Source organism: Myripristis murdjan, chromosome 7 (assembly GCF_902150065.1).
Source record: "Myripristis murdjan chromosome 7, fMyrMur1.1, whole genome shotgun sequence".
Lineage (NCBI taxonomy): Eukaryota > Metazoa > Chordata > Actinopteri > Holocentriformes > Holocentridae > Myripristis > Myripristis murdjan.
The window spans coordinates 31,157,143-31,183,543 of record NC_043986.1 but is presented as its reverse complement, the minus strand read 5'-3'; the positions used below and the strand labels follow the sequence as shown (position 1 = coordinate 31,183,543).

The following is a 26,401-nucleotide window of genomic DNA, read 5'->3' as shown; positions in this document are numbered from 1 at the left end:
CGAGAAACCTAGCAGAGAAAATCTTGTGGTTTCCTGGTTTGACCCACTGATCTTGGTTTTAGTAGCAGCACTGTGCATTGAGTACAGGTACATACAACCAAAATAGCTTGAGCTGTTGGATTTTTGACTTTTATTTTTTTTGTGAGAGGGTTTAAAGAGACAGCATAATTATGGTTGGTCCAGTTGACAAATTTACAGTTTGTCAGGCTCGCCTACATCCTCTCAGTTTAGGTTTCCTTTCTTTCACTTAGTTTGAGACCAACAGTATTGACCTTTTCCTCTTTAGTGGACCGATAATCCTTAGGCTAGACTTTTTGAAACTAGCAGAGCTATGGGCATTTTGGTACCTGTTTCTGATTTGGTTGCATTGATTGGCATGGATTGGGTCCTGTCTAGATGGTAACACTAGATTTGCGAAAGTCTTGTGAAACTCTCACAAATCTACATTCAAATTCTCAGGTAGGAACGCTACACCACTTTTGTTAGCACAGGTGAAGAACAACACACCTCGACCCCGGCTCTGAGTGAACATGAGGCCGTGTGGCAGCCCCTGGTGCCCTGTGCTGGGTGGCAGGAGCCGCTGGACCTCCAGCCTCATGGAGTCTCCTCATCCTCTTGGTCTTTATGTGCTGCAGCAGATTGGAGCCCTTTGTCCTGTCAGATAGGTTCTGTGTATCGTCTGAAGTTATTATGGGGTTGTTAGGAAGATAGGGCCTGTGGAGAGGGTCCTGTGTGGACAACAAAGCCCTGCGACCCTTCCCCTACATCCCCAATGCGATCGCAAAGGACGGTGACTGTTGGTTGTTAGGGATTTTATTATTAGAGAAGCGAATAAGGAGCTGTTCTCCCTCATACTAACCATGCCATGTGGGACTGACTTGTAGATTCACTGCTTTGTAAGTCCTGCTCCTGAAGCACAGTGCGTTAAACTTGGGAGTTATGTTGAGAATATGTTATTTTAATCTTGTTCCAAAATGGTGAAGGTTAGGTTTCAAATTGATCTCGGTCTAGAGTAAGAATTATTAAGGGTCTGAGTTTGGTTAAGGTTAGGGTCAGGGTCTAAAATCCTGTTCTAAAAAGGGTTAAGGTGAGGGTTTGGGAGGGTCTAATGTGTCATTTTAAGATTAGGGTTTGGATTGGTTAGGGTCTAATTGAGAACAAAATGGACTGATTTGACGGGGAAATCAAACAATGGAAATTGGAATTTTTATCTTTTAGTCCGCACAAGGTAGATTTAATTTTTTATCTTCATTTTTGGGCTTCTCCTATTTAATAATTTTTTGAGCAAGGAACATTTCATCAGTAGTGTCACTATGAAATCCCTGTGTTTCGGCCAGTAGAGTTAAGGTTAGGTCAGAGTGAAGTGCTACTGTGCTGAATCAAGTGCACATTTGTGGGGATTTCGCAAATCTGCAGTTACCATCTAGAAGACACGAATCATGGAATGCTTTCCTCTCCAGTGTGCATGGATTTCTGACAATGATGCATTGAGACCACAGGTCAAATAAAAGCGAGCCTGTAACAGTGCATTAGCATGTGGATCCAACTGTACCTGTCCTTTTTTTGTTCAAGCTGTTAAAACACAATCAGCCCACTGCTGCTCTTTCTTGTCCTTTGCTACTATTTTCTACCTCCCTGACAGCTGGAAAAGCATTCGACAAAGCGTCCCTACCCTCACCCCCCCCCCCCTCCCCAAACAGCCACAAATAATGGCTTAATGGCACACTGCTGAATTGGCTGGATTGGGAGGTTTTAGCCTGGCGAGGGCTAACTATTATCCAGTGTAGCTACCACATGCACGATTAGGTGTAATCTCCAGGCACTGGCAACACAGCTGTTGCGTTTAGCCTCCAACAAGATAGCGGGGACCTCGTCGCTCTCGGAGAGCTGGCACGTCAGCGCTGGTCTGGCGTGTGTCAGCAGCCAGAGGAGCCCTGCTAGCATTAGGATCACAGAGCGGGCCCGGGAGCGTGGCCATCGCGCCGACACCGACCTCTTCTGGGTGTCTGGGAAGCGCAGAAGCTGAGGGAGAGGTGGAGCCAGTGTCTGGTTCATCTGAGTGGAAAAGAAGCAGGGTGCCGGTGGTGGGGGTGGTGGTGGTGGTGGGGGGGGTCTGGCGAGACGGCTGATAGTAACGACGGGCGCTGGTATCAGGCCTGCTCACGCTCATCCAAATCCCAGATTAAAGGCCCCCGCCCCCTCGCCCGCTCTCCCTCCCCCACGTTCTATCTCGCGCTATCTAACCCAGTAACACTTTTACAAGCACCCCCACCTCCCCACGTCTCTATATCTCTCTCGCTCACTCCTTCCTTCCTTCTGTAGCAGTGCCCAGTGCTGGATTACTAAGCTCTGGGGCCACTGAAGCAGGGCGCTGTGGCAAAGCTTCGACCAGAATGGTGAGGTAGGGCACAAACCATCACACTTTCTCCACCCCGGCTGATATCCTGCTACCCAGCAACCCCCTCACCTTTATTTGTAACACACCCCTTTTGTTATGTACTGTATGTAGTGTGGCTGTAGTGTGCTTAACTCAATGCAAAGCTGCAGTAGAATCCACTGCTTCTGCAGAACTGGTGGACATGGGAAGGCATGTGGAGGTTTTTTTCACATGCATCACTGTGCATGTGTGTGTGTGTGTGTTGTGATTTGGGGTTAAGCTGGGTGTTTTAGTATATTTGGTGCCAAGGTGAGACCAAGGTGTGAACAGAGCCAAGCTTGCCCTCTAGTCTAGACAGTGTAGAATGGCTGACTTGTGTGTGTGTGTGTGTGTGTGTGTGTGTGTCCATGTGCGGTTGTAAGTAAGCTTGTCCTGGCTGCTGCTGCTGTGTGCGCTGGTCCGGTGTCCAGCAGCTGGTCTGGTCCCGTCTCCATTGTTTGATAACTTGACGTGAGCGACAGCAGTGCTGTGATGCGGGATTGTACGCGGATTAGTGACATAAGGCTTTTATTTTCCGCTGTTGGGGTTTTCTCCCCCCCTGCGAAACTGTGTAAGATTAAAAACAATACCATGTGTAATCTGTCCACCAGCTGACACACAATACCAGGCAGGCTCCAGTGTTTTAGCCTAAATATGGTGGTCAGCTCTGAGAGAGGAGAATGGGGAAGCCATTTATTTTAACCATGAATGAAACAATACAACGTGACAGGAGAAACCTGATCAGGAGAGCATTGTAACATGATTGTCATGTACATAAAAGTGTTGAGTAGTTAAGTATTGTGAGGTTATGGCTTCCCTGATATGGTGTAGTGGTTTACAGACATGCAACATTTTCCCTTTCTCCTCATGATTGACATCCTTTTCTCAAGCGCAACAAAAGAATAAAGACGTTCATACCCAATCTAGCAGCCAATCACTATAGAGGACATTATCAGCTATTATAAAACATGGAGTACCACACTATACAAAGCAGTTATGAATGTGAGCTAACGTTGCGGGGGGGGCAAGGCATTCTAACGTCAAAAAGCTTTGAGTTCCATCAAAAAATACAGTGCTATAATGTGTGAGCCACAATTATGTAATTCTTTTTATTGCTCAGAGGAATCGCATATGTATGCATTTGTATACAGTATAAATGTTGTGAGACATTTCCATTGTCCTAGTCTCTTTGTGGACTGTAATGCCCACAGACCTGCTAAGCATCCACTAAAAACTGATACAGTGATTATTGCAGATTATACAGCGGATTTTATTTGAGTGAGCCTATTGGTGGTAACAGTGTTGGCGTGAAAATGTAGTATTAGCAGAGAGGCTGAATCTGTGACAGCAGAGAATGCAGCTGTAACTCTCCATCTGCAAAATGCTGGATTTCGCCTCGAGAGATTTGACTTCATTCAGAAAGACAATGTTTTGACTGCAGCAGTGTTGCTATTTCTGTTCGTCTAATTCCCCCTTTTACTATCGAGGGATGAGGTATTCTGCCACTAGGCGACATCAGTCTGTCTCCTCAGGATTAACTTTGAGCTTGGTGGCTGACACACTCACCCGTCTCTCTCTCCTTGAAACATTGCCTCTCTATCTACAAGTGGTCTGCTTCACCCTGCCCCCCTCTTCTCCCAATCTCCATGCCAGACTTCCAGACTTTTTTTTTTGCGTGATCCAATCCACCGTCCACCCTCCCCGCCCGCCTCTCCCAACACGTATTTGTGACTAATCCCCTGGTGAATGCCGGTTGTAATCGGTTACAATTTGCTGTTTGAAAAGTTCCTCCTATAATCTGCTTCCTCCGGCCGCGGCATGAGAGAAAGCACCGCAGATCGGTGTTGCCCCCCCCAGGGTGGCTGAGGGGGTGATGTGCAGCCACTGTGGGCTACATGTCTGATCTGTCTGTCGCAAGCTGACCCAAAGCTTCACCAGCCAGCACTCACCACTCTGACTACCATCATGTCAAGAAGATATTGGCTTTCTGGGATGTGGTTCCCCTCCAACATGAGGAAGGTTCCTCCCTGACCACATCCAACCCCAAAACCATATCTCTGTCTAACTTGAACTTACATTTCTCACTGGTACGAATGAATGTAAGCAATGGTAAACCCAGTGAAGAACATGGATTTTTCCTGAGAACTGTTTTTCATGAATGCTATCTTCATCCATTCACCAAGAGTGGAGAGTTCCTAAAGGTCAAGAGCTTGAATAAAGAGTAGAGTTTTATTGGCTGCATTTTCTACAGTAATCCATTCCTGCAGGGCTGAGTGGCCTTTAGTTCCCATTGTAGGGTGACAATATTGTCTGCACCGTGGTAAGGCTGACCAGCTGTCCAGCAAAGTGAAAATCATCCAGAGCCGCAGGTCTTACCTGCATTGCAACAGTATGGTAGCTGATGTTTTCCTCTCTAAAATGGCTGTAGAGCTCACTTGATAAAACCTTTGGGGCATAGGCGGTTCTAGGGGGTGGCAGGGGGTGGCAGCTGCCACCCTAGAAAAATGCCTTGCCACCCCAATTTCAGACAATTTATTTATTTATTTTTTAATTGTGGCTGTTCAGAAACTCGCTGTTATGAGACTCAAATGTCCAAGTGCAAGTAAATGCAGCAAAAGATGACACTCCCGCTATTTAAGGGGTTGATAAATAAATAAATAAATAAATAAATAAATAAATATTTCTAATGCCACCTTTTGGTTTTCTATTCAATGCTTTACTCATGTACCACAATAATAGAATGTTTTTGAGTTAAAATATCCTCATTTGGGGGTTTTCCAAGCAAATACTGATATATGTGATCGTTTGGTATTAAATCAGCATATATATTTCTGCCACCCCTTAAAGTCTCCATGCCACCCTCTTGCCACCCCATGAATATATGTCTAGATCCACCCCTGCTTTGGGGGCTGGTAGTAATAGAGTTCATGTGAGAGAGTCTATGACTGACGCCATCACTAGCTACAGCTCTATATTAGATAGAGACGTACTTGGCTAGTACTTGTATCTTCTGACATTCAATTGGCAGAGTAATCCTTGGCGTGCCGTACGAGGCGTGTGGGCGGCGAGCTCCACAACCGCATTGTTTGTTTTAGAGGTCAGAGCGACAACACGGCGCAACAGCGATGGAGCCCGAAATGCATGCCGCTTGTGGATGCAAGTTGTGGTTTCAGGTCCTTCCCCTCCGCCGCCGCCCCGCCGTCTCTCAGCTTCGACTTCTGCAGAATTATGTCATCGTGATTGTGGCGCACTGACTGGAACCAGCGGTGTGAGGAAATTAAACTAGAAAATAGCACAACGGCACCCTAATGCCAAGATAAATAAACATATTTCGGTTTAATCTGTGTTAATGTGTTTTATGGTTGAATCCTCCTTTAATCCAGTAGAAATGCACTGCCTAGAAAGACTTCAGATTCTTGCAGTTCCATGTTTTCTGCACCCATTGATAACATTAAAAAGAATTTACGAAAACTTTACCTATATTAGTTTACCATTGCTTTAAGATGACTTTGTTTTATATCAGATGTCTGAGCGCAGAAATCTTTGCAGTGTGGCGGGGGAGGATTTTACTCAACAGTCTGTAAAACCTGCCACCTACCACACACTACCATCACCACCGATTCTCCCTCTCTCACTCTCTCTCTCTCTCTAGCTGTCTATCTCTCCGTCTCTCGCTCCATCTGTCTCGTCTTTCCCCTCTCCCCTCGCTGCCTCTCTGTCATAATCAAGTCCTGTCAGGCTGCTTTGTGAATGACAAGCTGTCAGTGTTGCTCTGATTCATCTGTCGCCCGCATCATGATGACAACTGCTACTCCTCCAGCAGCACAGCGCGCACATCTGACATTTACATTTAGCTCCCTAAAAGCCATTTGTTGCACTCGCTCTTTCGCTTCAGCACAGGTCCCCGTGAGTTCAGCTGATTTGAATTCCTCAGTTGTTCAGGCGAACGGAAACCCCGAACGACAGCGCTGAAGAATGTCAGGCCCAGATATCCCTCTTCCAAAGTAGCAGTTAAAGTGCATGTATAAATGCTCTGCTTGCCTTTTGCTTCTGAACACATTCACCGCAGGTTATTGATGCAGACAGGGAATGTTAAAAAAACAAACTGTCACGTGGGCACGCGAGCTGGGATTCAAAACCGGCGCCGCCCCGGCCGCGATCGCGCCAGTATTCCGGGGCGCATCAGACACTCTGAGGTGACACCAGATCTTCCGAGCTGACACAAGAGTCTTATTTTTATCTTAGTGTCATGGGTTTGTGTCATACAGTGTACGAAAACAGAAACCGCTAAATCTTCCCCCGCTGTTGAAGCTTTCAGATTTTATCTTCTCTGCATGAATTTCATAAAGGCGCTCTTGTTGTGCCGCCGGCTGCCTGCTCTCATCTGGCCTGCGCTGATCAATAATAAGCCTTTGTAATGTGTCGCGGGGCGGGGGGGCGGAGAGAGGCTACAGTTGGGGTACTGAAATATAAGTGCTCCATGACGTATTCACTCTATGTGTAAAAATGTGCTTTCCCACTCTTGTTGAGTCATTGATATCTACAAGCATGCTTCTTGTTTTTTGTTTTTTTTTGTTTTTTTTTGTAATTAAAGGTTATTAAAGACTACTTTCTGCTTTCTGCTAGTTTCATCAATGAAAAAAAAAAGTGTCATAATGATATCTTGCGGCACAACAGCAATATTTTATATGTTGATACTGCAGTCATTTTTTAATGATGGCGTAAAAATTATTCCTCGCTTGCAAATGGCATTCGCTACAACATACTCCTCACATCAGCTTCAGTATATTAAGTTTTATGACAAGGTTTTGGGCTCTTGGTTATTGTTATCCTCACACAATAGTTAAAGCCAAAATGAACCCTAAAATATTTTAAAGTCAAATGTAATGTACAGTAAGAGACTCGACCTCAAGCTTTGCTCAGATATAAAATTCCTGATTCAACAAATTTTCTTTTTGGGGAAAATTCATGGGCTTTTCGCCTAGTCATGGCTGTCCGTCTCCGATTTAAGCCGGCATTTAAAACGAACATATTTCCACGTGCGCCGGTTTCTCTCTTAACTGTGACCTGATCCACTCAATTCTGCCGCTGCTCTCCAGCTGAAATGATTTTTTCGCTAACAAAAAGCTAACACTGCGGGCACACATGAACTACAGACCTAGCAGTTCTCTGGGTGGTTTTGCCCAGTGCGTTTATGGTTAGAATTATTCCAGCTTGCTGCTGAAATAGTTTAGCAAGCCATCGTGTCTGTGTCTGCGTCCCATCTGTCATCCTTTATTCATGGTTGACAGCAAAAGTATAAAAAGTGGAGACTCTCTACAACTCTGGCTGTATTTGATTTCTGTAACCTGAATGTATTCAGGTGTGACCTTAATGTAGTCAGGTTACAGAAATATGCCAAAAAAAAAAACATATACAAATGTCCAAATATCCCACTTCTTCATGGAGAGCAGGCTCAATAGAGCAGAAGCGGTGCTGAGCTGGGAGGAGGGCGCACAGCTCTGGCTTTGTCTCGGCTCGAGAACCGGCTCTCTCTTTGTGTTGCGACGCTATAAGCTCCAGCTCCGTCCACCTACACATGCCATCCACGGCTGAATGCAGCACGCTCACCGCTCTGAACTCAGCCTGTCATGTCATTCTGTGGGTTGCTGACAGTCATTCTGAGAACTGGGATTTTACATATCATAATATTGTGATATGTCATAAGTGTTGCCTTTTCCTACTTTCAAAGGCTGCATTACAGTAAAGGGATACAGTTTTCTGAACTTATCAGACCGCTCTAGCCATTCTAATATTTGCCTCCAGCTGCTAGGTCATAATATTCATATGACTAATGATTGTTGATCTAAAATAAGCAATAGTATCGATCTCTACAATGTTGTCACAATATCAATGGCAAAGTCTTCAGTCAAAAATATCACGATAAAAGAGCGCACAGGTGGAGGGAAAATGGGAACAAAAAGTAAATTATAATACTTCCTTCCAAAAAAATTCCTAGAATGCACTGCAGTGAACAAACCCACCCCAACAGTCATGCAGTGCAAGCCAAACTAGCAACAATGGTGATATCCCTTTTTCTTTCTCTTTTTTTTTTGCCCTGTGTACCCCACCTTGACCCACCTCGCATGGCTTTCCTGCTGCATGCCAGTGTGAGTAAATGTTTTGGCTGAAGTGCCTCCTAAATGTAAAACGCCTCATGGACTCTCTCTGTAACTTGTTTTGTCACAGCAGTTTCAGTTTCATCTGCAGTCGCTCTCCTCCACATTACCAAACACCAACAAAATCTGCATTTTAACACTGCCGCTCCTTGTCAGAGACTCCCGTGACCCCGACCCATCACCCGCACTGTTAGGGTCATTTGCACGGCTTTTTCTCCCCCGTTACTACTGATAAACACAACACTTCTAGTCCATGTCTGAAATTCCATGTTAATTTCCCCCTCCTGTCTTGACGTCTGCAGTAAATGGGCTCCTGAACAGCTAATGGTGCACTGGATTAGCCAGGGAGGCCACACAGTAGTTAGGGAGGTTTAACCCAATGATCCCTGCTTAAACATGAGCTGCAAATCCACACAGCTGACAGACAGCCATTCAGTGCAACACTGCTGCTTTACACTCACTGCTTTTTTTTTTTTTCCAGCCCCATGCAGTTTACTCTTCATTAAACACTATTCAAATCTATCCATCTCGTTTTATTCCACGCTGCAACCTCAGTGTTAATCGAAGAGGTCTTCTCGGGAGTTCCTCAGGCAGATGTGTGACAGCTTGATGAGCCATCATTTGTTGCTCTGCATGCATCTGGTTTATGAGTTGTTACTGTTAAGTGACTGAGGAGTGTGTGTACGGTTTGCAGGAGTGTTGGCGTCAAACACTTCAGTAAAAGTCGACTTCCTGGTTAATCGGTTAGCGCTGTGTTCCGCACATACGAGAAGTGGATTGGATAAATATTTTCCACCCAGTGTTGTGCAACAGGGGAAGTAACAAGTAATCATTAGCCGTGGGTTTGAAGTACTATAAACCTGCGTGTCCTTCCTGTCCAACATGTAGGACATGCAGTTTGTATTTATTCACCGTTGCCAAGTCCACCGAGCTTTTTCACTGGGATCAAAACACAGAAGTACAGCTGATCAACAGTTAAGTCCTCTTTGAAAATGAAAAGTATGTCGTGGTTTCTGCTCAGGTCATGTTCAGGCTGCGTCAAGAGAGACACTGTTCACAGATCAACCGCATCAGTAATTCATTCACATGAACCCTGATTAACAGATGAACCGCCCCAGTTTGAACCTTTTTGTCATTTCACACATATTAGATCATTTCCAAAATATCACAGTGTAATTATGTACTATTAGAAGGTACTAGAGTTCACTTATTCTGAAGGGAGGTTTTCCATTACAGCAACTGAAGAATACCGATCTGATCAGTTGTTTTAATCTGAAAAAACTAGCACCGCCACAATGGCAAAAAAACAGCATGTTTTTGACTTACAGGTAAATGTGATGTCATAAGGGTAGCTTATTGCGATTAGTCACAATTTGTGACTCAGATATGTGCAGTAAAATGTGAAATAAGATGAAGCAGTTTTTAAGGGGGTGTAAGAATTTCAACCTGTGGACATTTTACCTTTAACATTTTTTTGTAAGATTTTCCTGCAAGTTATTAGTCATTCGGAGATGAGAACTTACACACCAAAGTTATCATTGTGTCCCTAGGAGATCATTGGCTTTAGTGTCCTATGTTAACTGTTTTGCATACACTGTGTCGAGTGACAGTGGACTGCTATAAATATTATGTGTAGTTTTAAAGAGGGTGCAATTATTGTTGGCAGTTTTATATAGGCTATTGTTAAAATGTAACTGTATGGCCATTCTTCCTCGTTTTATATAGAGGGAACATAGGATTGTCTGTGTTTCTAATAAGAGAGTGTCTTTGAAAGCAGTTTAACCATTAACGCCATTTCAGATATGATTTAGTGAGCATGCGCTATCAGATTATGCATTTTTGATAATATAAGAGGGTTATGGAAATGATTCTGCATTTCATGTTGAGGGAAATTACACTGAAGGATCTCTGAAGTGTCTTGGGAACGTCGAGTAGGTGACTCACGGTGTTTCCTGTTTAAAATGTATGCGATCACCCAACATAGCGTGTGCCACAGTCTTATCTACCAGTTCATCTGGATGATTTTGGTGTCTTATGTTGTCATCACCAACCAGTCAATTACCCAAACAAGTAGTGTATTCCTTTCATTGTGTTTTTTCTCTTCTGATTCAACCATGTCAGTTTTTTTGCTCTCATTTAACTTCATCTCATCTCATTTATTTTCCACACCCCACCCTCCCACCCATCCTCTTCCACGGCTGTTAAGGTGGTTCCACCCGAACATTACCGGCATCGAGGCAGAGCAGCTCCTGTTGACCCGGGGCGTCCATGGCAGTTTCCTGGCCCGGCCCAGCAAGAGCAACCCGGGGGATTTCACCCTCTCTGTCAGGTAGGTGTTCGCCTCCACTCTCCATTTCCTCTCTGTGTTGTTTTTTGTGATTCACCATCAGATGTTTTTTTTTTTTTTTTTTGTCTTTTTTTTTTTTTTTTCTCTCTGCTGTATTCTCATCGATGCAGAGCTCAGCCTGGGGGACAAACAAAGCCCCGGTATTGTCGTGCTCAGATTATGCAGCAGTGACAGAGAGAGAGGCGAGTGGTCCCCTCTGTGCAGTTGTCCACGCCGAAATAGAAAATAATCATTTTGACATTTACATTTTAGGTATCTAACTGTTGTCTTTATCTAGAGATTACAGTGTGTGCAGCAGGATAATAGCCTTAATTAGTACTTGCAGTATTCCTGTAACCAGAGAGCAGTAGCACAAGGATGAGAAGCTGAAGAAGAGCTAAGGACAGAGGCAGTGGAGTTTGTTTGTCATCGAGTAGGTACAGAGAATAGCGAGGGGATGTTATTCAGATGAGACAGGGTGGTGTGAGGGAGACCCTAAAAATGAGTTTTAGCCAAGGAGGAATGAGTAGTGACTGCTGGGATGACAGGAAAGAGGGAAGGAAGGATAGAAGTGCCTGCTATACGCCACCTATAATGTTTCACCCGTGGGTGAATGGATGGCATTTCCATGAAGGAGTTGCGATACGTTACTGATTTGTCTTTGTGTGGGAGTTTCTAGGAATGCATTAGATAACAGATTGAGAATGGGCCGTTTGGTAACATTCCCAGATGAATTTGCTCACCGGGCTGAGGCTTGACACACATTTGATGCCAGTGTTGGACGTCTTCAGAGAGATCACCAGCACACTATCAAACACGGTGACTTTTGCAACACCTTGAGTGGCTTTGTGGCAGCGTTTTAGATGATTGTCGCAAAGACGACTCACCACTGGCCCCATACAGAACAGGTAGCATGAACCTGATGTCAGCTTCATAATGCCAACCAAATTAGTTATTTTTTCTACAGTACAAGACATGTCCATCAAGAACAAAATTCAGGACAAAAAGTCGTATTTTGCCCAACTCATGCAGGATTTTTGGGGCAAGTAAAACACTAGAAGAATCTGTCAAAACACGGTTGTATAGTACATGTAGAATATGAACAGTTTGGGTAGTTCTAATGAACGTTTTAGCTGACAAGCTGCTAAAATACCAGGAGATAAACTAACCTGCAGTGACTGGCTCATTTTTCTATACAGTTGTCCCTCGCTATAACGCGCTTCACCTTTTGCGGCCTCGCAGTTTCGCGGATTTTTTTTAGTGCAATTTTGCATGCTATTTTTTTTTTTTTTTTTTTACAGTGCATTGTGTTCTGCGTCCTGATTGGCTAAGGGACTGTAGACCATTGTCAATCAATCTCCTCCGTGCCGTGTCTCCTGTACAGTACAGAATGCGTTCATTCTATAATACTGGACTTATTTTTCTATGAAGGTTTGAACTTTGAGAGTTTAAACAAGAGAGAAAAGTGAGAAAATGTTAACGCCTGTCTGAGAAAAGTGTATAAAGTGTGTAGTGAGGGCTTTTACAGCCTTAAAACATCTAGAATAATTGTAAAAAATAAAGCTGACTACTTCACGGATTTCGCCTATTGCGGGTTATTTTTAGAACGCAACTCCCGCGATAAACGAGGGACCACTGTACTGTCATTATGATATGCAATCAAAATTCATTTGACATCGACAAATTGAGGTTGATATTCAAGGGTCTTTATAATAATATAAAGATGGATTCTTTTCTTAAAAATGTTAAAAAGGGTTAAAAATTGAAAGCCCTGATCCAAAGCGCATGGGCAACTGTGCACCGTGACTTGACACCACCAAGTCTATAGACAGCACACATCATGCTGACTCAACCAGCTGGAGTGTTTAACTAATTGAGGACTGGGGTTTGAAGTGAAGTCAGCTTCATTATCATTTCAGCTGTGTGCATTAACATAAATACATTTCTAGATGAACTGTACAGAGAGAAAGCACATGTCATCTCTCCAGGGCCGAGGTGCAGCAACAGTCCTGGCAGCTGTATAACAACAAGAGGTAGCTGGTTAACTAGGAGAGGTAGTTAAAACAGTGACTTCAATATAACACAGTTCACTATCACACAGAACAGGACAGAAAAAAATAGTATTAGCTCTAGCCATATTGGCAAGTCAATGCCAGTGTGTTTAATGATATAGCAGAATAAGTCTTTGAGGAAAGTGCGATCACGTTTGGCAAAGTACATCTGGTGAAATCGAAGAAGCCAAATCCAGTTCCCTGATGTTCCGTTTTCTTAAATTACCTGGTCTTTTGCTTGTTGAGGATTTTTGAGAGAGGAAATATGGTGTTTCTGGTAGATACCACTCAACGCTACATCCTGTGGTGGTTGCCGAGAGAGAGAAGAGAGACAGACAGAGAGAGAGAGAGAGAGAGAGAGAGAGAGAGAGAGAGAGAGAACCTGAGATAGAAACAGAGAGTTTCAGAGAAGCTCTTCCTTGGCAACGGAAGCTCTTAAGAGGCTCATCAGTCGGCCAAGCGCCTGGAAAAGAGCCCAAACGCATTTGTTACCCTGCCACTCTTTGGCTGTAGTTGGCATGGCCACATGGGCAGGGAGAGAGAGAGAGAGAGAGAGAGAGAGAGAGAGAGAGAGAGAGAGAGAGAGAGAGAGAGAGAGAGAGAGTGTATGTGTGTGTGTGTGTGAGAGAGAGAGAGAGAGAAGGAGAGAGCATTGGGAAAACAGGGTAGTTAGTCAGGCAATAGGTTTTAAATAATGTTAAGACTCCGGGACACATGTTAAGGCTCTGACCTTCAGTGCCTGTGGTGTATGTGTGTGTGTGTGTGTGTGTGTGTGTGTGTGTGTGTGTGTGTGGTATACGTCAGGTAGCAGAGAGCTATAAATCAGAGACCACAGGAGGGCTGGTGGGGTAAGATGTAGCCACAGTCTGGCCTTGAAAGACTTATAGACACACACACACACACACACTGAGGTCAAGCAGCTCGCATGCAGAGTCTCGCCACCTGCTAGAGAAGATGGGTCACTTTGAACCAGGAGGAAGGAAGAGGGAAGTTCATTCTTTTTGACCACAGGCTTGTGATGTATACTGGTTGTATCAGGCAAAATTCATTTCCATAAATAAAGAAAAATTATGTAAGATGGGTTCAGTAATATCTTCATAAATACAGTGGGCTTTTTGAGTACTAGCCAGTGATTTTCACATGTTGTCGTAGGCAAAAGAAAGTGTTAGAGCATGAAAAAAACACAGCTACTCTTGGAGAAATATAGGAAGTCCAAATGAAATCAAGAGTTGCTCTCTAGATTGTTAATTCTTTATATAATATACACATTGAAGGGATAATTCACCTATTTTGGAAAAAAAATATATTATTTCACTTATCCCTAGCTGTCATGTAGGACAGTGGCATCGCTCCATGCCAGAGGAGCAACACAGAGACAGAAGTAGACTGCTTGAGTTTTTTTTTTTTTTTTCTTCATTAAAATTCATGAAATAAAAGTCAAACTTTAAGAATTTCGGTGGATTAAGACATCATTTTTAACAAAATGTTAGCCATGGGGGAGTCCATCTAAATAGCAGCATTTGCAGCATCCAGCCAGTTTCCAGCAGGGCTGGGCAATGTGGACAAAATCAAATATCCCCATGTTGACCAAATGCTTCAATATCAGCATTGTGGGGGTGCTCTCATCAGATATTTAAACACCACAGGATTTTTTTTTTTTTTTTTGGTATTTCTGCTTTATTTGACAGTCACAGTAGAGAGAGACAGGAAAGGCCGGGGAGAGAGAGCGGATCACAAGCAGCAAATGGCCTGAGGTGGGATTTGAAGCCATCGGATTTTTGATAAAGAATCTTTAGTCACATGGCCAAGAAGGTAGAGACAAATAACAAAGCAGCTACAACAATCTAGTAAGTCCATGTCTTTACTGTGTTGCAGCCTTTAAAACCAGGACAAGACAGCACTTATGTCAGATCACGATATGACGATATTCAAAAGCCAGTCCAGCTCTCAGTCGCAGTTAGAGGAGAAGATAGCACCACGACTGTCCTGCAGAACATCCATTTACTTCTATCTCTGTTGTTTGTTCTGGTCTGATCTGCCTGCTTTGCATTGAGCCTCACCCAACATCCCTTTTTTAACTTTGAAATAAGTCTGCATGAAAATACCATTTGCTTACCTCTTTAAAGGTACACTGTGTAAAATTGCATTAAAGTGTGGACCATTTAGATTCAGCTGACAACAAGCATTTGGTAAATCCTTACTTCAATCAACACCTTTTTTTTTGTACAAGTGTTTTTTTAATACATTCATGCACCTTGTTCCAATAGTTCTGGTTCTTGAAACATTCTCCCAGAGCAGATGAAGAAAAGTCCCTTAAATTGCACCTTTAATATTAAAAGCCCGCCCGTCAGAGCTGCAGCAGCCTTCATTAGGCCAAAAGAAAGTCCGGAAAAGTGAAGCTGCTGTTAAAAAAGTGTAGGGGAATTATGTAAGATTATGGCTTCAGGAATGTCTTATATCTTACCGGGGGCGTTTTTGGCCACAGGCCAGTAATTTGAACTGTGCCCGAGAAAGCCTGGAGAGTCCTGAAAATGTAGGTGAGCCGCGGAAGATAATGACTTCAATAACGTCTTAGATCTACACAAGCTATCCTGAGCCAGTGTAGTGTGTTTTTCACAGACACAGAGGGCTCTTTCACCTAATGTTGTCTCTCTCCCTCTCTCTCTCTCTCTCTCTCTCTGTTCAAACACACACACACACACATACACACACACAGAATGGCTTATCAGTGCAGAGGAGAGGGTAATTAGCCAGTCATTTGCCAGGTTTCTTCTTACCCAGGCCATTATGAGCGGGACAGTCAGCCTGTAATGGACGCTGAGGGATTGTTGTCTCTCTCGGCCTCTCTTATCTTCCTCTCTCTGCCTTTCCTCCTCTCCTTATCTGCCCGACTTCCCTTCTTTCCTGGCCCAGAAGGTTGAAAAGACGGAGAAGTACGAGTTGGACAGAGCTGCTGTGCAAACACGTCTAAAGGCTAGACTCTGAGACAGTAATGAGAGAGTTTTTGAAGGGTTTGAAAATGTAATCATTTCTGAGTTTTTTTGAAAAAGCAGAGAGAGAGAGAGAGAGTGAGCGAGAAAAGTTTGAAGCAGGCAAAGTTTGGCTGTAATTTACAACCAAGTCCAATTCCATAAGGAGAAGAGTCTGGTCAAGAGTCTACGATCATTTCCTATGCTCTTTTATACTCCGAAGACCCCGAGGAGGGATTTTAAGGAGAATGCAAAGAGAGAATTTTACAGGAATTATTACCACGGAGAGTTGATGGGCTTTTCCCCGAGCCTCTGTATTATGTAATGCTGGCCTTGGTTCACTTAGATATGTTACCACTGCAGCCGGGCTATTTATAGGTTGATGTGGTCGATTAAGATGTAGAAGGGGGATTGACATGGAGGCCAAAAGTTGATCAAACTCATTTTGATAAGTGGACTGGATGAGGCAAAAACTATTTCTCTGCAATGCTGGGCTTTTTCAGTGAAATATAGTGGCACAATGAGCTGCAGGGAAAGGAAGGAAGAATAAATTATACTTCCTGCCAAGCAACAAAACAGAGTTTTGTACATGCATATTCATGTGCCTTGTGTACATTTTTGAGCAGTGTAATTCCCTGCTCCCCTCATTTATGCACAGCGTATTGACTAGTTGTTGTGGCCTTACTCTTTAAAGCACAGCAGTTGCCAGCATTTTTCAAACTCAGTGTGTTGCAGGAGTTATTGCTCTGGATGCGACAGCTGTGTGGTTGCTTCTCCTGGTCAAGTCGAGTGTAGGTGTAGCACAGAGAAACCTGTCAACACAATCCTGCCCAAGGTTGTGATCTGTCTGCTGTGTGAGGATGCTGCAGAGGCGCCGGGAAGGACTTAATGAATTTATTACATGTGTTTGTGCTCCTGCTCGGCTGCTTTCCGCCAAGCCACACCGTAATATGGGGAAATCAATGATGGACATACTTTTCTCCTGAGATGAAATTAAAGAACAAATAAACCCAGCAGGTTGTTATTGAATGTGAAGATCCGAAGCTTGTGTTCATCCACCTCATCTATGTCTGTATGCTTTTTTGCAGACTCGGCAGTAGAACAATATTGTCAACAAAAGGGGATCTGAGTAGTACCATGTAGTGTTGTTTTTTGTTGTTTTTTTTTGGCTTGTACAGTACAATTGCAGAATCCTTTGTGGTGCTATACAGATCCTGTTTAGAAAGTTAAAGACAGTTTGGTCCATTTACTACAATTAACCCACATTTTACATGGCAACAAACCATTTTGCAAATTATGTGGGGGCACTAAAGGTTTCATATGTATATTCATAATTCCTACATTTTTAAAATAAGATTTTTTTTGGTTGAAACACCCACTTTATAATGTCCTGCTTCTGTGGCTTACAAAGTCGTCACCATTCATTAACCAGACGACTGATAATTAGCTTTGGAAAGCAAATCTTTCCCCAGGGACTATTTTCTTGCAGGTGGACCGTTTCATTCAACCCAATTCCAAGTCATCAAAACACAACAGTGCTGCTGCTTTTAGGAAAACTAATGTGGATGACTTTATTACCGCAGTGGAATACTGACGTGAAGAAAGTTTGAAGTCTCTGAAAGTTCATTTTCATATCGTGGTGGAATGAATGGAAACCAATGGCTGGATAAAAGGAAGGAAAATGATACTGGGGTTCTAAAATATGACTGCTTTGCAGATATTACATTGCCATTGACACCTTAAGAGAAATCCTCACAGTGATATCACTGATTGGGTGTAGCCAGATGTGCAACATGCAATGGGATCTTTTATGCTATTAAATTGCATTATGATTAAAAAATCTTTTACATACTAATGAAAATGTTCTAATGATAGCTTTGCGAGTCATTAGGAAAAAGACAGAAAATGAGTACAAAATGATGTGAGTGCCCACACTGAAAGCTGATTGGTTCCCATTTTGTAGCCCAGCAACACTGTTGGGATCTTGTCAAGGCGTGTTTTAAATCATCTGTCAGCTGTGAACCGGTGTTGGGCTCTTTGACTTGTGCATCTGTAAAACAAGGTCTGACAGACCAGCATCATTATACTCTTCCTGTAAGGAAGACTGCTACATCGCAATAAATCCATAAATGTTATCAGTGTCTGAGAGAGACAGCAGGGAAGTGATTGAAAATCTAATTGGGTATGTTTGGCTCATTCTGGAGTTAATGGTGTTAAACTCTGAGAGGAAAAAGGGGCCTTGGCCCGAGAGTTGAGGAGGGGCTTTTAACAAGACCACAGACTGGTGGCTCCCTGCCAGCTGCAACTAATACAGCCATAAGGCAATTAGCAGGAAACAGGTTAACAACTGGAGAGAGAAGGAGAGAGAGGGAGAGACAGAGAAAGGATGGATGCACAGATGGATAGACAAGAAATTTATGTTGAGAGGGAGGATGGGAAAAAAAATGAAAGGGGAAGTTCCTGAGGACAGAGAGAAAAGTGATGGAGGAAATAAGATTTGTGGCACTTGATATGAGCATTAGCTGATAATCACTTTGCAGGGAGAGAGAGAGAGACAGAGAGAGAGAGAGAGAGAGAGAGAGAGCCTGCAGATCACATGCTGTTGACTGCCTGAGTAACCGCCGTGCAATCTCCAAACCTGCATGCGTGTGTTTGTGTGTGTGTGTGAACATGCGAGCGTGTACTGATGCAATGTTGACAGGATATTTTGTTTAGCTCCTGCACAGGAAACATGTCAGATGACTTCACTGGAGATGGAAAGTGGAAAAACCAAGCCATCGCGACTTGTTTCCAGGCAGATAACATCTCAGCGAGTCGAAGGCTACGCGAATGCTCTCACATTTGTGTGCACCCGTTCAAACCACCCAGAGGACTTTGAATATGCAAAGTGGCACCAAATGTTTTCTGGCTTATCTATCTTTCAGTGCCGTAGCAGCGTGCAATTCCACTCCGCTGTTCTGCAAACACGATAAAGCCTCGCTCTAAATACAGCGAATATGAAATCAGAGGAGTATTAAAAGAAGGGATCATCCTATGTGAGGAGATTTTCTTTGTCTTGTTTTTTAGACGGCAAAGCGCTGACAAACATGCAGCCTGCACAGAAATGCAAAAGTAGTCCTTGCATCATTGAGTCAGTGGAGCTTTTCTTGTGCTGTTTCCTTCCTGTAATACCTTGTAGCTTTTTTTTATCATATCAATCTCAGCATAACAAAAGGTCAAAGCCGCTGTATTTTGCTCCGCTACGTTTGACCTTACGATGCAACTAAGAGTTAGTCGTTTTATCTTTTCTTGAAGCAAATGTCAATATCTTAAAACCAGTTGAGAATGAGGCGCATCAGTCCAAGAAAAGGAAGCAAGCTCATTTGCATCAGAAACAAGAGAAATTATCTCACTGCACTGCACTGATTCTTTCACCTGTGTGAGGAAAAGTAAGCTTTAACAACTCCGTAAAAGCTTTATAAGATGGACTTTTTTGCAGTGTGTTTGTATATGCACACAGTAGAAGTGTGTGTGTGGGCGCCAACCTGCTGTAAAGTGTGTGTGTGTGTGTGGTCACGTTTTCTTGTGTGTGTGTGAGCATATGTGAGCTTGCATGTGGGTGTCTGTTTTTGCTCGTGCGTTCGTCTGTATGTGTGTTTGTGTGTTTGTGTCGACGCCGCCGCTATCCCTGCAGGGACGCAAGGGAACAAAAGAAAAAGAAGTGCTTGTTCCTCCTGCGCCTCTCCCATGTTTGAAACGCAGGCGCGAGTGACTGACTGGATCTGCCGTGTTTCTCCCACTCAGGAGGAACGATGAGGTGACCCACATCAAGATCCAGAACTCGGGGGATTACTACGACCTGTACGGAGGCGAGAAGTTTGCCACGCTGGCCGAGCTGGTGCAGTATTACACCGAGCAACACGATCTGCTGCGTGAGAGGAATGGCCATGTCATCGAGCTCAAGTACCCACTCAACTGCAAGGACCCCACCTCTGAGAGGTTCAGACCAGCGTCACATATGCAGATACACTACACATCTACACACAGGCCCGAAAGGACTATATAGATGGACACATGCACATATACAAAAATATACACTAGGGTTAGGCTCATATGTTACACTCCTATTAAAAACCACTGAACAGTCAGTTGTCCACCACTGACATAATGCACATTTCTCCTCAATAGACAGTGAGTACATTTCTACTGTTAGCTTTATTTTTATACAGATTCAGCGGTGTCAGTCTCTAAAAGCTGCAGTGAAACCTGCCTCACGCTGCCTTAACCTTTCAAAACCTGTGCGACTACAAAAATAGCATATATTTGAAATTAAATTAGCTCCTAACCCGCCTAAAACCAAAACACAGAATTCTTATAATTTCATGGATTTTTTTTTTTAGTGGGGCCAAATTATAATACTGAAGATCAGCACAAAATAATCAGCCTCAGTCCAAAGTGTTGGGAAAAAGGATCATTCTTTAGAGAACACTATTGGTCAAACCCACACATGAAGTTGCACAGGTACTCACGTACATTCATCAACACACCCACACACACACACATGCACCCTCCAGCCCACCCCCAGACTCACCCGCACTTCAAATTCAAACACTCTTCACTCCTGCCTGCATGCATAAACAGTGGCGTACTCCCAAATGCATCTTCAAACAAGCGTGGTGGGTGGTGCTGCTCTTTTTGTTTGTGCACATATACTAACATCCTTCCAGACAGTATACACAGGTTGGACATAGCCATACACTCGAGCAAACACCTACACACCCTCTCGGAACAGGGAGAATAGGGCTGCTGGTGTGTGATGCCAAGACAGCAGGCACACAAACACACATGAAGTGGGATGCATTGGAAGGCAGTTATTAAAACACCCACAGGCTCGCGCTGCTTTCATCCATTGTTAAAAAATCAGCACGTTTCAGCTGTATCAGAGTGGCAGCGTCTCATGCCGAGCTGGGCGTGCACACTCTCTCTCTCACTCTCTCTGTGCACGTCTGCACGTTGCGATGTGAGCACCTCAGTGCACATGTAGGCCCAAGAACGACTTGCGATCTATGGTTTTGGTTCATGTGGTTTTTCCATGCAGCGCAGGTCTCTTGTCAGAGCCGCTTGCACGTATTTGCCCACCACACAGAAATAAAAACCACGCAGACGTGTAGGTTGTTCATGTTAACAACAGCCGGCGCAGAGTGCAGCAACTCGACTGACACCTTTCCTCCTGAGTAGGAGTCTCAGCTCACTGTATAAATATATACATTAAACACCAAACACCAAAGCTTCCATATGCAACTTTTCACCTTGACACAGGAAACGTATACTTAGTCCCACCCTCGCCCCATCCTCAGCTGGGCGAGTTCACGCCCCAACATTTGTCATTCGTTTTGATGAGCTGTCATGGAGCCTGGGGCTGAGGAAAGCACCATCCAGGCGTTTAAGAAGCAGATGTTGAATGCAGCCGGTCTGTAAAAGCAAAAAAAAAAAAACAAGAAAAAAAAACGTAAAAAAGTGCTGATGTTCCAAGTGTGTTTGAGAGTTTCGCTGTTTTTTGTTGCCTTTGTTTTCTTTATTGCCACAAGCCACCGGCTCTGTGGCCACGAGCCCCACTTTAAAGTGAGAAAATAGCATAATGCATTTTATTGTTAGTGGAAATAGCACTAGTACTAGCAATTACTATATAATAAAATGTTGGTTATTACTAAGCAATATCTTACTAAACTGAGAAAACAGTTAAGTCTTAGTGAAACATACTGTCTCTATTTTCTCTATTAGCCCCTAAAGCAGAATTGAACTTGAACGATTTGAACGATGAAATATCCTCATTATTTGCTCTTTGCTAACCTGGGCTGCTAATCCACCATACTGTATTTCTGACTCTCCATTCACTTTGTAGCAAAAAGCTCACAAAGTAACACTTTTAGCACATAAACCAACAGAAACAAAACTTTTGCCAATATATTAAAAAAAAAAAGTCCCATTTTCCCTGTGTCATTACAGTTATTTGTGAAACTACTCTCAGGTTGTTTCTTCCTGGTGCAAGGTGACCATGTGGAAGGTTCCAGCAGTTGCTACCTGCCGGATCTACATTCCAATTCAAATAGAAAAATAACAAGAAAAGAGCGGTTTAATTTCCTCAAAAACGGATACTGGGACTTGTGTTTTTTGTTGTTGTTGTTGTTTAAATACACATAATTTGCTTTGTTCGTAATGGTTTATGTGCTAAAATTGTTATTTTGGGAGCTATTTATATTTGCTATGGGATTAAATGAAGATATAGAGATGGAGTATTGTGGATTAGTAGCCCAGAGCACAGATCACCTAATGAGGACACCTCCCCACTATGTGGATTCATTAAACACCCTGATAACTCTACAGCTCAACACTTTACCAAAGTTCAGTTTTGTTTTAACATCTATGAACATGAATTCACAGCTTTTCATTTGCCCTCTTTAAGGATTTGCCCCTAATCACATCTCATTATCTTCCACATAATTTGTTCTAGTTCTACACACTCAGTAAATCAGGTTTTAAGCCAGTCAGTTTTTGGATTTATGTGCTGAATTGTCATATCCCGTCCTGCTCTCTGACTGCAGGTGGTACCACGGGCATCTCTCTGGGCGTGACGCAGAGAAGCTCCTCACAGAGAAGGGCAAGACCGGCAGCTTCCTGGTTCGGGAGAGCCAGAGCAAACCGGGCGACTTCGTCCTGTCGGTTCTCACCAACGAAGAGAAACATGAGAACGTGGACCGCAAGACCAAGGTCACCCACGTCATGATACGCTACCAGGTGAGGCCACCTCAGCTCACGCCATTCAAAAATAAACACACACTCAGGCTGATTGTAACGGCCATCTCTCTGTCCATGGTGCTGAACCATGTGGAGGACAAGCTGTAGATCAGAGGTGTCAGGGCCGCATCCATTCAGATGAGACCTCATGGGGGCTGGATTGTTTCCTGCTAACATCAGGACTCAAGTCGGATATTTTTATAATGATACTTTAGGCTACAATCAATTTGTGTCCTACCAGTCATTGAGAAGCTGGATGTTGGCACATGAAAATTACACAAAGCAGAGGAGGGAAATGCAGAAAATATATAGCATACAGGCTTGCCATTTACCTGCCAGAAGAAAATAACGGCTCTTTCCATCTTTCATGAAAAATTCTACACACCATGTCTAGCCTTGACTTTTTTGAAACTAGCCTGGTGGTTTTTCTTCTACTTCAGCCGATTCTGCTCCCAGCCGATGGGTAGTTTAATTCATTTAACATAACTTTTCATTAATCATTAATTTATCAATTAATCATAGAACCCTTAATCATAGAAACCTTATTTTACCCTCTTCTTACACACAGTTAATAATAATTGGATACAAATGATGGATGATTTCAAAAATGTGTTGCATGAAATCTCAAAATGTAAGGAATAAGCAAAGGCAGTTAAATAAAATAAACTGCTTGTGGTATGTACAGCCACCCCGACTTGACGCTTTTAGTGACTTAGGAAAGATGCGGTGATGAAATCCATACAGAGTTAATCATATCTTTTTTAGCAAGTCACAATATATATTTTGTAGTTTTTGAACACCACCAATCCAAACCGTTAACTGGAGCTGGAAGTGCAGTCAGTTGAAAGGAGGTGCCTGACCCTGCTTGTCTCCAGCAGGATGGTAAGTACGACGTGGGCGGAGGTGAGCGCTTCGACACGCTGGCCGACCTGGTGGAGCACTACAAGAAGAATCCCATGGTGGAGAAGAGCGGCATCGTCGTGCAGCTCAAACAGGTGGGGAATCTGATGAAACCTCTAAAGAATTTTTTACTGCTTATGTGTTGAAGACCACAGGTGGTGTCCCTCTGAGGATGCCACTGTCCAAAAGTGAAGCAACGTTGGCAATGTTATTTTGGGTGGCCTGATTCTGGAGGTTAAAATCCCTTTCAGTTTCTCAAATGCGATGCTGCATGACATTTCATTAGAGCATTTCCAATAGTTGGATGGGCATGAAACTCATTAGAAGAAACAATGAACAGCTACATTGAAGTAATTCCACATCATTGAAAAAAACAAAAAAACACTGTGTACATAAAACATTAGGAGATAAGTCAACTACAGTTCCCACAGTGCATTGCCGCAAGCCAGTTGCTGAACTTCAAATTGTGTTGCTTTGCTGGTGATGTTGAGCTGCGTAACTTTGACTCAACTTCCCACGACCATCTTCAGTCATTTCAGTAAATATGGCGCCGTAATGTGTTCCACATGGCAAGCACCAATCTGGGATACAATGCAATATGAAATTGAGCATATCTGAATATATTTTGCAGCTTTAGCTGGCTTCATCACCGTAGTAATGGCTGGTGAGGCTCATGGGCACTGTTGTACTTGACATACCGAACATTAGATGTACCGAACCAACGGAAAAATGTTATTTCTCAGAAAGTATATTGTTAATTCATCCAGGAGACTCCCCTGAGTAATATTTCAAATTTCATTAAAAGTAGATTCCAAAAGGGGAAGAACAATAGGGAATATACCTCCAGAACCTGCAGCTCTGCCCAGTTTTGTAACTCTATCATGTATTCAATCCAAAACCAAAAAATATGATTATTGGTGTATCACTGCTACACAGATTTTGATCATGCTTTTTCCTCCTCTGAATGTTTTAAACTCTCTTCCCCATTTTGACACTGGCAGCCCTTTAATGCCACAAGGATAAATGCAGCCAACATTGAGAACAGGGTACGAGAGCTCAACAAGGTAGCAGACAACTCCGAGAAGCCCAAACAAGGATTCTGGGAAGAATTTGAGGTATGTTGCTTCAAAAATGTCACCACTAGTATGAATTACTCCAGTTATAAGTTATATAAGGGTGGTAGATGTTGCTATTGTTATAATTCATTGGGTGGATTTCTTTTTATCCCAGGCATCACAGTAAAATGGCTTAGCACTTGTATACCCCATATATTCTGTTCTTTTTGTCAGATCAGACCCATTTTCTGGTTACCACTTCTTTAGATAGCCAGCTCTGGGGCCCCTGTCATTATTGGGATGGTAATAATGTATTTGAATAAATTTCTTGGATATACAGTAAAGAGATATAGGCTTTTTAGCTCAATGTGGAATAAAGATTCTTGCATCTTTTTCTATGGTTTTGTATGAGGGATCAAAACATTACACATAGAATAGAGTCTTTTATATTGTGCCAGCAGGCTACAGAATGTGGGTCATTTGCAAATCACTTTAAATAATATTTGCTAACATTATTATTAGCCTATCATGAGTGAAAATGGGGTTTTATCCATGGCGGGCAGCACAATAGATGATAAAAGAAATAGTCACATAAAAGAATTAATAGAAATAGCATATGTCATAAATTCAGAATGAATGTATGTGACAAGATTGCATGAGGAACATCTTGGGACATGGATGCATTTTAAGGAAATCCCACACCTAAGGAACATTTAATACCAAAGATAAGTCTCTGGTCTGAATACTGACGCATGCAGTTTTGGTATTAAATCCTCGCTACATGGACATGGCTCATCTCCTAAATCCTTGAAGACTGGACTCAATGTCAAACCTGCTGAGACAGTTAGGTCGGTGTTTTCCCTGTTACTGAATAGCCAGGCCGGGTCACACAAGCGAGTGGGAGCTCCCACCTCACCTAAAAGTATTTCATTAGTATTGAGTTTTAGTGACTCATGGTTCAATTGCTGTTTCAGAGGCTTTTCATCAGTATTGGTTTCAACGCAGGGTTTTTGTGACACATGGTCCAAACGCTGCCAGAGGCCTTGGCACCGAGCCAATAAAAACACTCTGGGTTACATTGGTGGAGAGTTGCAAAGGAGAGGTGCCAGTTTGCTGGGCAAAGTTAACTAAACTGAAAACTGCTGTAGTTTGCACTAAGAGCCCTTGAAGTAGGCAGTAGATGTCATGGTGACCCCTGCTGTAGCTGAGGCCCATTACACTCCACATACACAGAGCATCAAACTGCACACAACTGCACTTGATGGCTATGAGGGGAACAAGACTGGTGAAAAGGAGTTACCTGAGTGAGTTCTCAGAATCAAAAATGGCATCACAGTGGATATTGTCTTGTCTGATGGTGTTTTTCTTATTTTTTCTATATGCTACCTCCTCTTCCCTCTACTTTTTCTATCCTCCTCCATCAGGTTCTCCAGCAGCAGGAGTGTAAGCTGCTGTATCCCAGGAAAGAAGGCCAAAGGCCAGAGAACAAGAGTAAAAACAGATACAAGAATATCCTCCCATGTGAGTCACGCAACAACCTGCCGCTTCCTGTCTCTCCAACTTCCTGTGGAAAGAATGACACAAAGAGAGGAACGGAGCACAGCACAGCATATAGATATTGCTCCGATAGCTCACATCTAGTCAAAGCATTAATACGTCTCAAAAGAAAAAAATCAAATCTTGTCTTTTTTTTAGTCATTTTGTTGCATATTGATGAAACTTTGCCTTTCTGTGCGTTTGTGTGTGTGTGTG

The 26,401-nt window shown here is 43.1% G+C and overlaps 1 protein-coding gene across 5 annotated transcripts in view; it reads left to right on the top strand.

Annotated features, from left to right (window-relative positions):
- The window catches only part of ptpn11b (protein tyrosine phosphatase non-receptor type 11b), a 55,834-nt gene that overhangs the window by 12,987 nt on the left and 16,446 nt on the right, over positions 1-26,401 (top strand). For 2 of the 5 annotated variants that reach the window (XM_030056662.1, XM_030056659.1), the window contains exons 2-7: positions 10,781-10,903; positions 19,704-19,898; positions 22,502-22,694; positions 23,573-23,689; positions 24,596-24,709; positions 26,074-26,170. In XM_030056662.1, the coding sequence (XP_029912522.1) occupies positions 10,781-10,903; positions 19,704-19,898; positions 22,502-22,694; positions 23,573-23,689; positions 24,596-24,709; positions 26,074-26,170 (839 nt within the window). Of the gene's footprint in view, positions 1-2,264; positions 2,402-10,780; positions 10,904-19,703; positions 19,899-22,501; positions 22,695-23,569; positions 23,690-24,595; positions 24,710-26,073; positions 26,171-26,401 lie in introns of those variants that run through there. The other 3 variants (XM_030056661.1, XM_030056658.1, XM_030056660.1) reach the window with 2 other exon arrangements.